We start from the raw sequence: 12,778 nt of genomic DNA on the forward strand, positions 1-12,778 counted from the left end.
AAAGGGAAAAAAATCCTGGTGTTACAATGTTGGATTCTAAGGTTTGTAGTTTGTAATATGCTAGTTTTTCTAATCAGATTGTTTTTCTGGGTTTTTTTTTTCGAGGGGGGGGGGGGGTTGGGTTTTGTCGTGCTATTTGTGATGCAATGCATTGGTCAAAATATCTGATGATATCCAACATTGACTAACGCCGGGTACAATATAAAGTAAATCTTGACCAAACTTGTGAAGCATTTTTAAGGAAGAGAAACATAATCCTAATCTCTGTGCTCAGGAATTCGAATTTTGTTTGCAATTGTTTCAATTAATGGTATTTTTAAAATGATGTTTATTCTTGCAAAAAAAAAAAGCTTACGGTTTTAATTAACCACTTCACACGTTAATATGTTTGCTACTGAAGTTAAAAGAAATAAGTTAAACAGATCACAAAGGTTGACTACATGTCCTATGCAGAATGGTGTACGGATAAGAAAAGCACCATTGGTATCAAGTGTCTATCTATTGCTATAGATGATTTAGAAAACAAAATATTATTCGGCTTTGTTTCAAATTATCAAACATTTTTTTTCAGGATTGTATCCAATGAATCTTGGGAACGTTTTATCATGGATTCCCGTAATACTGCCCAGGATCTGTTACGGTGTCATTTCTGTGAGACTCCCGCTCCCCCTATGTACTGTGACATTTGTCACATTCCTCTGTGTATCGCTTGCGTGGGAGAACATCTGTCAGATGAAATAGCAGATCATAGAATTATACCTTATAGAAAACGCACATCTACACCCAATTGCTTAACTCATTGCCTAAAACAATGTGAACTTCACTGCGTAGAATGCGATCTTCCTATTTGTGCACAGTGTATTTCATCTGGTAAACATCTACAGCACAAAATAATTGATATTTTTGACTGTTTTAACGACAAAAAAGAAGTCATACAAAGAGACATTGAAGAGTTTGAGACATTTATATTTCCTGAGTATCAAAAGAGTACTGCTGTCCTTGAAAATTCCAAACGGCTATTGACAGCTCTCGACAAACAGGGAGAAATCTGGCACGAAGAAATAGAAACAATTATCCATAAACTGAAATCTTATCTTGGTGAGTTTGATTCTAAACACTTAGCTCTCTTAAAAAGACAACAAGATAAAATCACAGATACGATTTCTGAAATCACAGAATGTATTATAAATCTCAAGGATTCACTGATCTCTAATGATATTAGTACTGTTTGTACGTACAAATCTCGAAATGAGGAATTCAAAAGACTGCCACCTAGACTTACTATTTCTCTACCAAAATTTTCATCATATGAAATCAACAGAGAACAAATGTATCAGCAGTTTGGTTCTCTATCTTTTAAAACAGTAGAGCCTTGCTACTACTTTGGTTTCCGGGGTTCTAAGTCATCCCCCTCACACTTGAAATTTTGTGCAAACCCAAAAGTTGTTACAACAATTAACACAAAATTTGCATTTTGTAAAGGATTGCGCAATGTGTTCTGTCTGAGCGATGAAGAAATATGGTCGAGTGGTGAAGATAGTATAGTTAGACTTTTCAATCTCCAGGGAACATTATTAAAGTCGATCAAGACCAAGTCAGGAAACAGACCAACAGACATAGCCGTGACAGAGAGAGGACATTTAATTTATGCAGATCCTAATGATAGATCAGTTAACATGGTCCAGAATTCGAATACAAAGATAACAAAAAAGATAAAATTACTGGAATTTATTCCTCTCAATATATGCAGTGCCTGCTTTGATGATCTTCTGGTCATGATGGTCAGAGATGATAACAAAGAATCAAAGGTCGTGCGGTACTCTGAATTCAAAGAAAAACACAGTATTCAGTTTAATGCCATGGGTCAACCCCTATATTCATCAGATTGTTCAGTCAAATATATAAGCGAAAATAGAAACCTAGATATCTGTGTTGCTGACCAAACTATGGGCGCGGTGGTTGTTGTCAATTCAGAAGGTGAGTACCGGTTTATGTATACTGGTCTTCCCTCTTCTACCGATGAATCATTTAGACCATTCGGCATCACTACAGACAACCAAGGTATGATCCTGACAGCAGATTCAAACAACAACCGTATTCACGTAATTGATCAAAACGGACACTTTCTCCGCTATATTGACGACTGTGGAATACAGTTGCCATGGGGTGTATGTTTGGACACCAGAGACAACCTATTTGTGGCTGAAAATGGCTCGGGTAAATTTAAAAAAATCCAGTATTACTGTAATAAAAATTAGAGATTGCTGTACAGTGAATGTGATTTTCTTATGTTACATGAAAACGAAATATTTCATTTTCTCCGTTCACAAAGCTGAATTGATGTGGAACTGTGTATTGATATGCATTATCTAATACATACGATATGATTATAAATATTTTAGACAACAATGAAAATGTGTTTGTTTTTTTTTAATTCAAAATGAAAAATTCATTCAAAACTAACAATAATGTTATAGATTTGAAAGCAAATCAAAAACCACTCGAAAATAATCTTAAAGAGCGTTATCAGTGTATATCAGTATGTTTTTATCATTAAAACACTTAATCCCCTTCGAAAAAATTAATAAAAAAAAAAAACTTTGAAACTTTACTTTCAGTTAATAGACTGTGAAATCACTGTCATATTTTCCTCTAAAAATTATGAACTATTATACTGAAAAAAGGGCGGGGGAAGACAAAGATAACATTCCAATCACCAGAATATCATAAAGACTTGCAAAATTGCCCCACCACCTATACCGCATTTTTCTTAGTTTATATGTATTTATTCTAAATTTTAAGACTATTTTATAGTCTTGAAGTTCTCATAACAATCCAATTGCTTTGTTGATATTTTATGTGCAGCTATACAATTATATAATCGATAATCGATATCTAAGCACTTTGGTCACCATTATTTTTTTTTAAAATTGCTTTGATTTGTTTCAGATGTAACACACTAGGAAAATATTTCTCAAAGTGTGGGGTTTTTTTTCTAAGTCCGATGTTTAAACTTTCTGACCAAAACATTAATTTCAAAGTTTCATACCTAAGTTGCTCTTGTAGTTCTAAGTACAAGGATCCCTTCGTTTGCTACATGTAATATATAAAGGAGACATAAACGGTACTCAAACTCAGTTCTAACCACCGAGTCCTCGCGGACATACAACAGGTTGAGCGTTATTGATTAACCAGAAAGCAGCCCTTCATACTTCGTATACATGTACCACTAAAATTATGGAAGTCTTTTATCGACATTGGTATAATCGGGGACTGCAATTCGCACACATTTTACATGTACAATTAGCATTTCTTTACCGATAAATATAACGTTTACTTCATACATTTTTGTTCTGCCCCAATAAAAGTCGGACTCACAAGTGTCGGTGAAATCAGTTTATTTGGGAGACAGATAACCGTCTCAGACGACGGTAAAAAGCTGTAACAAAAAAAAATGTAACAATCAATGACTGGTACAGGTTTCCATACAAAAAATATTAGGACAGAGTTTGCAATTAGATTATGAAACCTTACACATATGATTTAAACAGTTGAATTCAGTCTATTCATATGATAAACAGCAAGTTAAAGTAAATTAATCAACTGCAACTCGAAATTAAATGACCAGAAATATGATGGACAAAATGGCGCCCCATACACCGAGCACATGGTAAACATAAAATACAAGATTTCAAGAATATGCATCGCTTAGCATTACTGACATGAAACATACAGATAATTCACATAAAAATATGTTGAAATAACCTAGTTTACAAATGTCAAAAGACTTACACTGTGGATTACAAGCCTCGATACAGAGAATCAGAGTTGTGCATACATCGAGTATGGCGCGGTTTTCCAACATAAAAAATTAAGTCGTACGACAAATCTTTCGTAACAAAAAATAAAATGTACACGAAACATGACACTCCCCGTCTGATATATAAAATTATATCACACAAGATTTGAATACAATTTAGTACAGAAAACATTCAGTTCTCCAATAATAAAATGAGTTCCGTCACTGGTCTGACGTAAGAGGTGGTCTTGCCGTCCTTGCTGACACGTACTTCAACCTTGCGAACCAAGTTGTCTTTGCCAGGAAACGTTGCAGTAATGCGTCCAAGCGGCCAGTTGTTGCGATGGGTTTCGACATCCTTTAACAACACTATGTCACCAACACTAATGTTACGTTGACCATGATGCCACTTCTTACGCGCTTGCAAGGTATGCAGGTATTCCTTCTTCCATTTGTCCCAGAACATCTTGGCGAGGTGCTGTACTCTCTTCCACTGTACCTTGAAGAGGTCCTTAGCAGTTGTGTCGCATACAGCTTCGGTCGGTACATCCGTCTTCTGAGTAAGCAAAATGCTTGGGGTAAGGACAAAAGGCGAGTCTGGATCTGACGAAACGGCGGTAAGTGGGCGAGAATTTATGATCGCACTTGCCTCGGCCAGAAAGGTGGTAAGTACCTCGTGCGTAAGACCCTGTGCTGAATGATCCTTCAACATGTTGTCCAATATGCGCCGTGTCAACCCTATCATGCGCTCCCAAGCTCCACCCATATGGGATGCATGGGGCGGGTTGAAAATCCAGGTTGTTCCCCGAGAGTGCAGGAAATCCTTGACCTGACGATCTTCCACGTTGATTGCGTCGATCTGTAGAGGGTCGGTAGCGCCAACAAAGTTGGTTCCTCTGTCGGAACGGTACTCCTTTGCCTGTCCTCGTATGGCTGTAAAGCGCTTCAGGCCGTTGATGAAGGATGATGCGGACATCTCCTCTACTACCTCGACATGGACTGCGCGTGTCACCAGACATGTGAACAGTGCTGCCCATCGTTTGCCGTTGGCTGGAACTCCCCGAGTGCGACGAGTCACGACGTCCCAGGGCCCAAAGATATCTACTCCCACCGAAGTGAACGGTGGCTCTCCTGGCAGCATGCGGTCTGTAGGCAAGTCAGACATCTTCTGGGTTGCGAAGCTCCCACGTTGTCGCCGACAAGTAACACACTTGTGAATGAGGGACGAAACAAGGCGCTTGCAGCCGGTGACCCAGAACCCACAGGACCTGACCTTTCCCTCCGTAAAGTGGCGCCCTTGGTGTTGCACCAGTTGATGGTACTTGCGTACAAGTAAGGTCGCAATGTGATGCTTCCCCGGTATCAGTATAGGGTTCTTGCAGACAGTCGCATCGTTGAGATGTCTTAAGCGTCCACCAACTCTAACAATACCATCGTCGTCGAGGAACGGACTCAATGCAAGAATGCCGCTATTCTTCGGCAATGGTTGTTTGGACCTCAGACAGTAAATCTCCTCACAATAGACTTCTCTTTGCACTGTCTTGATAATGTAGTTTTCTGCTCTTTGAGAGTAGTCTATGGACTTCGGTAAAATCTGTGATTTACCTCCCTTTCTGCTTATGATGAATCGCTGGAGCAGGGCGATACCCTCGACCAATCTGTCCCAGCTGGAAAATCTCTCATATCTCTGAGTTCCAAGCATAGGTTCACACTCAGTCTTCAAACATACAGGTCTGACTTCTCTGTCTGACAGAGGTTCCTGTAGGGGAAACCCTTCTGCCTTGGTTTCGTCGTCAATGCGCTGCAGGTGAGTAGTTCCTCTAAGCCAAGCACACTCTCCAATGTCCTTAGGAACTACGCCTCTAGTGCCCTCGTCAGCAGGGTTGAGGTGTGTCGGCACAAAGTTCCACTGCGACGGCTCACTAAGGCTTCTGATTTTCTCGACCCTGTTGGAGACGTAAATAAAAAATCGTCTCTTATCATTGTGGATATACCCCAATACCACACGACTGTCGGAAAAATACTTCACCGAGTCGAACATTATGTCCATGTGATCCATGACTATCTGCGATATCTCAATGGCTAGAACAGCTGCACAAAGCTCTAAACGGGGTATGGTATGGCCTGATACTGGTGCCACTTTAGACTTCCCTAGTAGAAATCCAGTCATCGCAGAGCCATCTTCGTAGTACACCTTCATGTAAGAAACGGCAGCTATGGCTTTCTCTGACGCGTCCGCATATGTCCACAGTTCCTTTCTTACTGCCTTGCTAAGATGTACCACGGTTGTTCTGGGTATGTGGATCTTCTCCAACTCCTTCAGAGATGAACTCCACTCTTCCCAGCTTGCCAGAATATGGTCCGGCAGCGGCTCATCCCAGTCTGAGGTACAGGTCACTACGTCTCTAAGAATGAGTTTCCCGCTGATGATAACAGGTGAGAGAAAGCCTAATGGATCGAAGAGGCTGTTCACTGTCGACAGTACACCTCTGCGTGTTGTGGGCTTGTCATCAGTAGAGATGCGGAACTCGAACATATCACTCGACAAGTTCCATCGCATACCAAGACTCCGTTGCACGAGCTGGTCCTCATCAAGGTTCAGGTCGTAGATGTCCTGTGCTAAGTCTCGTGGCTCAAACGCCTTCATGACATCCGCGCTGTTTGATGCGAACTTGTGGAGCCTTAGGTTCCCGTATTGCTTCAATGCGTCCTGGGTTCTGCACATCAGGTCTACTGCTTCTTGGCTTGTTGAGCATGATGTCAGACCATCATCAACGTAGAAGTTCCTCTTGATGAACTCCTTGACATCAGGTCCATGGCTTTCCTCAGATAGTTCTGAGATCTTCCTGAGGCCCAGTGTCGCTATGGCCGGAGAAGGACTATTACCAAAAACGTGGACCTTCATTCGGAATTCTGTTAGTTCCGTTCCGATCTCGTTGTCCTTGTACCAAAGGAAGCTGAGAAAGTCTCTGTGCTCTTCTCTGACGGTGAAGCAGTGAAACATGTGCTGCACGTCTGCTACGACAGCAATCATCTCCTTCCTGAAACGAAGCAACACTCCAAGCAAGCTGTTGGTGAGGTTCGGGCCAGACAGCAGTTGGTCGTTCAAAGAGGTTCCCTTGAACTTCGCAGAGGAATCAAATACGCCCCGGATCTGGTGAGGTTTCTGAGGGTGGTAGACCCCAAAGAGAGGAAGAAACCACTGCTCCTGCGTTGACTTGGAAGTGGGTGCTTTCTCAGCATGATCGTTGTCGAACAGCTTTGTCATAAAGGTCGCAAAGTGTTCCTTCTTTACTGGATCTCTCTTGAGACTTGCGTCCAAGGCTCGTGCACGTCTCAATGCAACCTCATAGTTGTTTGGTAGTCGTAATCTTGGTTGGCGGAAGGGTAGGGGAGCTACCCACTTTCCATCCTCACCTATCAATAGTTCTTTGTTCATGATGTCCATAAACATCCTATCTTCCACTGATGATCCCACTTTGTTATCATCTGGTGTGCGTCTGAATAAGTGTTCATCAGATGAAGTGTCAGATACCCGTAATCTGTTTGTCACATCTCTGGTTGGAAGCTTCTCTCTCACGGATAAGTACTGGGCACATGGTTCAAGAATAGTTCCACGTCCGCTGTCCGTGATGAAGGTCTTGTACACATTCGCAGCTCTTGGTCTGTGTTGTCCAGACAAGCATGTGTCGCCGATGATCGTCCAACCAAGGGGTGACCTCTGTGCAAATGGTTCGTGGTCACGTCCTATGCGCTGCTCAAGAACATGGTGGACTTGAGGAAGGTCTCTTCCTATCAGCAACAGAATTTTTCTTGAAGCGTCAATGGGTAGGATGTCGCCGGCTATATCCCGCATGTGCTTGTGCTGAAGAGCAACGTCAGGTGTAGGGATCTCTTGGTAGTTGTTCGGTATTTCATCACACTCTAACGTGCACGGCAAGGGTAGTCTGGTCTCACCCCTGGCTGATTCAATATAGAGTCCTGAGGCAGTTCTCCCGAAGGTTGTCACTTGTCCAGAACATGACGTCATCAGGTAAGGTATTGTCTCTGTATTGATGTTCAGCAAGTCAAACAATTCCTTCTTAGCCAAGGTCTTGTTACTCTGGTCGTCAAGCATAGCATACAGAGAGACAGCTCTCCCATCATAGGTGACAGTCGCGGGAACAATTCTTGCACAAGATTTTCCCTTAAATTCCTTCCCTACTTCTGTGCAGTTGCTGTTTATGGTTGTGACGTGCTGTTCTTTTGTTACTTGCTGACGCCTAGGAGCCTCCTCCCCGCCATGAACTGATGAGGCCCTTCCAGTGGTAGGAGCTGGTGACGAATCAACATGGAGAGACGTAGTGTGGAACTCACTTCCGCATTCCTTGCACATGATGGCCTCTTTACAGTCTTGTTTCCTATGACTTGCGGAACAACACCGAAAACAGAGTCTGTGTTCACGGAGCAACTTCATACGTTCTTCAATAGGCTTGGCCTTAAACACTCGACAGTTATTGACACTGTGTTTAACACCCGGACCGGTGTGAATTATACACACATCAAGCTTCGGCTCGCTCAGATTTCCGGATCCTGTTGGTTGATACACTGTGGTTTTCTTCGTGTTCACTCTTCCCCTTGGAACGTTCATAGGCTGCTTTTCGTTGTGGTTAGCGTCAGTGTGATACGCAAAACTTGGGTCGTTTTTCACTCTGCTCATCTCCTTCATGAAGTCAACAAACACACCAAAGGGTGGAAACACAGTCTGATGTTCAAGCTTGTACTTCATGGCTCTGTTGGTCCATTTCTCCTGCAGGCCATACGGAAGTTTTGAAATGATGGGTCTAATCCCTGAGGATGAGTCTAGATAGGCCAACATTGCACTGTACTTCGGATCCTCCTTCAAAAACTTCATCTCCATAAGAATGTCTGACAGATCGTAAAGTTTTTGATGATCTCTGTTGCCAAGCTTTGGGAAACTCAACAGTTTGGCTCTTACGGATGCTTCCACATGTTCTGGTGCACCATAGCGCTCATCCAACCTTTCCCAAAGTCTTCTTAGTCCTCTTGAGATGTCGAAGATGTTGGATGTCCTCATGCTTGTTGCGTGCTTCTTAGATTCCGGACCTAAGTACTTGATAAGAAGGTCCATCTGCTCGGAGTCCAAGACTTGAAGCTCATTCACTACACACATAAAGCTGTGTTTCCAGGCACTGTATGATTCTGGTCTATCGTCAAAGTGAGTAAGTCTGGAGAATAGCAAGTCCTTCCTCAGGAGGAATCGGGTAACATCAGTTACTTGTGGTCCCTGATCAGTCACAAGTGGTGATAAGGGGTGTGAGGCAGCCACATACGGTTGTGCGACAGGCACGTGAGGGTGTGCGGTAGGCACGTGAGGGTGTGCGGCAGGCACATGAGGCTGCGCGGCAGGCATGGATGGCTGTGCGGCAGGCACGTGAGGTTGTGCGGCAGGCACGTGAGGTTGTGCGGCAGGCACGTGAGGTTGTGCGGCAGGCACGTAAGGTTGTGCGGCAGGCACGTGAGGTTGTGCGGCAGGCATGTGAGGTTGTGCAGCAGGCACGTAAGGCTGTGCGGCAGGCACATGAGGCTGTGCGGCAGGCACGTGAGGTTGTGCGGCAGGCACGTAAGGTTGTGCGGCAGGCACGTGAGGTTGTGCGGCAGGCACGTGAGGTTGTGCGGCAGGCACATAAGGCTGTGCGGCAGGCACGTTGGGCTGTGGGGCAGGCACATAAGGCTGTGCAGTAGGCACGTACGGTTGTGCGACAGGCACGGACGGCTGTGTGTCAGGAACCAAAGGCTGTGCTGCAGGTACATAGGGTTGTGCATCCGGGTCAAGTTGAGTCGGATCGGAAGTACCGGTCAGTAGTCCTGGCGATGCAGAAGGTTGACGTGGAGTGGATTGATCCTGTCCTGGTTTAAAGTTGCTGAGTTCGCCTAAGGAACTCGTTCGTCTCTTCATAGGTGACATCTGTATCATGGTCGATTCAAAGGCTTGACAATCAGCTTCAGCTTCTGCAGCCTCTCTCTCGAGATGTAGCATTTCCATTGCAGCATCGAGTTCCACTCGTTGTTTCCTGAGCTCCAATTCTCTGGCGGTGTATGCCATCCTAGCCTTTGCTCGGCTTACATCAGCCCTCTTCTTCGCTAAGATGTCGGCAAAGGAGTCCTCATCCTGATAGTACTCTTCCTGATACTCCTCTTCATCTTGTGTGACGTACTGCCTCTTGCCATCAGTCGTCTGTGATTCCCGGGCATCCTCTGTAGGGTCAGGAGTGACCTGGGTGCCCTCTGTTGAGTCGGGAGTGATCTGCTCTGCTGAGGTAGACATCCTAGTCTTTTTACTGTTCTGCCCCAATAAAAGTCGGACTCACAAGTGTCGGTGAAATCAGTTTATTTGGGAGACAGATAACCGTCTCAGACGACGGTAAAAAGCTGTAACAAAAAAAAATGTAACAATCAATGACTGGTACAGGTTTCCATACAAAAAATATTAGGACAGAGTTTGCAATTAGATTATGAAACCTTACACATATGATTTAAACAGTTGAATTCAGTCTATTCATATGATAAACAGCAAGTTAAAGTAAATTAATCAACTGCAACTCGAAATTAAATGACCAGAAATATGATGGACAAAATGGCGCCCCATACACCGAGCACATGGTAAACATAAAATACAAGATTTCAAGAATATGCATCGCTTAGCATTACTGACATGAAACATACAGATAATTCACATAAAAATATGTTGAAATAACCTAGTTTACAAATGTCAAAAGACTTACACTGTGGATTACAAGCCTCGATACAGAGAATCAGAGTTGTGCATACATCGAGTATGGCGCGGTTTTCCAACATAAAAAATTAAGTCGTACGACAAATCTTTCGTAACAAAAAATAAAATGTACACGAAACATGACAATTTTATCAAAAAAGATAAAGGGAGCAAGCTTACATACTTTCTGCTCCCGTGTTACTTGGCCTTGCTACACACACTTTAGTAATTCCTTTCAATAAAACGAAATGTCGTTTCGATCAGAGGTCAGTCATTTTGCGATGATGTGATATTCCACCTTAAATACAGAAATAATCTAATAAAGGAGCCTGACTCGTAAAAAATCATATGATCAAAACTTCCTGCATATATGTAAATCTATACTTTTGTCCAAATTTTAAATTGAAAGGGACAGTTATTCTGTAAAAAATGATGGAATTGGAACTTTCTGGTAATGTGCAAATTGTATTCTACAAACCTACAAAGTTTTGTGAAATTCCGAGCCGCGATTTTAGAGGACCTGTGCTTACAAACTTTTCATTACTATATTCAATATATGGCCAAAGTTCCAAATTCAAAGGGGCCGAAATTTCCAGAAAAATAATGGAATCTGAATTTCGACATAGCATGCTTATCTGCACATTGTGTCCTAAATTCCTACGAAGGTTCACAAATTTCCAAAATAAGATAATTTGCAAAAAGATACGATTAATGGAGTTCATTCTAATCAATATATGTTGTACATTGTTTGATGACTTCTTGGTTACGATGGTAAAACATACCACGGAATCAAAGGTTGTGCGTTATTACTCTAAGAGACGCAAAGTATTCCAGAAAATGGCAAAAGTTACTCAAGTGAATCTCTATTTTCTCCGGACTTTTCAATCAAATATAAAAATGAGAACAGGAATTGGGATATTTGTGTTGCTGATCACACTGCAGATCCACTAGTAGTTGAATGAGAAGATAGAACGTTTCATTTTAAATATTCAGGTCTTTCATCTACTTCCGGTGCGTCATTACAACCTTTTGGTATCACTACAGACAATCAAAGTAGAATTCTCACAGTTGATTTAAACAACAACAGAATTCACATAATAGATCATAATGGACAGTTTCTTCGCTACATTGATAATTGTAATTTACACTGTCCATGGGACTTATGTCTGGACATTAAAGACTGTCTCTTTATGGCTGAAAATGGCACTGGTAAATTGAAGAAAATTCAATACAATGTACTACACCAAGGAAACTGTCTTATATAAAATGAAATTTTATGCACAATGCACATCGTTAAAGTGATAGGGATTTTTATAAATCTAGTTCACTATAAAAAAAAAAGAAGGAAATATTTTCATGAACTTCTAATCATCTCCCCCTTGAAAGAACCCCATTCGTTTTCACAAACTTGAATCTCCTTTACTCAGTCATGTTTTGGGACAAGTTTTGTAGAAATTGAAAGCCTGTTTCATGAGAAGAAGTAAAAAAGGTTACAAAAGGACAGGGAGACGGACAGACAAACGGATGCTGGACAACAAGAGATCAGGAAAGCTCACTTGAGTTTTAAGCCAAGGTGAGCTGAAAACGTTTATTTAGAAATAGTGAAGAAGGTCGTTTGGGATATGCATTCAAACATTAAAATTGTAATATACACTCCAAAAATTGTAATGGAGAAGAAATCTTAATAAATGGTAGTTTAATCGTATTACTCATTTTTCTGTATAAAGTTCTTCAGTATGTATTTTTTACAAAGTTAAAACTCATTACTGATTTGAGCCATGTTTGTCCAACATGCGCTAAATAGTTCTGGAAAATAATATTAAACAAAAAGATAATGATTCTATATACAGGGAAATATTCGCCCCCCCCCCCCCCCCCCCCCCGTTTTATTTTCGCCCTTTTCGCCCGATTTATCAACTAGCAAATTTAAGACTACGGGAATTGCAATGACTCATATTATCTCTCTTTAAACACCACATAGTCTGGGCGAAGTCAAAAACAGGGAAAAACAGTTTGCGAGAGAAGGGCGAAAGTAATCTTTTATACAGTATAACATCTTTTTTAAAAAAAAAGCCACATCGAATCTTACCTGCCGTTTCTCTTTATTTACACAATATTTTACGACTAAAAACTTCTACCACTGAAGACTGTTGTGGACTTTGAAACATACAACGACTTCCTTCTTATCATAGACTGTATACATG

General features: G+C 41.8%; 1 protein-coding gene across 1 annotated transcript; it reads right to left on the minus strand.

Moving 5' to 3' along the window:
• Positions 1-3,381: 3,381 nt before the first annotated feature.
• LOC128173990 (uncharacterized) lies at positions 3,382-10,715 on the minus strand. The gene is made up of 3 exons (XM_052839640.1): positions 10,585-10,715; positions 3,793-10,231; positions 3,382-3,439 (listed from the first exon to the last, which is right to left on the minus strand). The coding sequence occupies exon 2, from the start codon at positions 10,125-10,127 to the stop codon at positions 3,993-3,995; it is 6,135 nt and encodes a 2,044-aa protein (XP_052695600.1). The 5' UTR covers positions 10,128-10,231; positions 10,585-10,715; the 3' UTR covers positions 3,382-3,439; positions 3,793-3,992.
• Between the last annotated feature and the right edge of the window lie 2,063 nt (positions 10,716-12,778).

Source organism: Crassostrea angulata, chromosome 2 (genome assembly GCF_025612915.1).
Source record: "Crassostrea angulata isolate pt1a10 chromosome 2, ASM2561291v2, whole genome shotgun sequence".
NCBI lineage: Eukaryota > Metazoa > Mollusca > Bivalvia > Ostreida > Ostreidae > Magallana > Magallana angulata.

Excerpts from the sequence above, each read along its gene's own strand:
- LOC128173990 (XM_052839640.1), bottom strand. The coding sequence starts at position 10,127 with ATGTCTACCTCAGCAGAGCAGATCACTCCCGACTCAACAGAGGGCACC.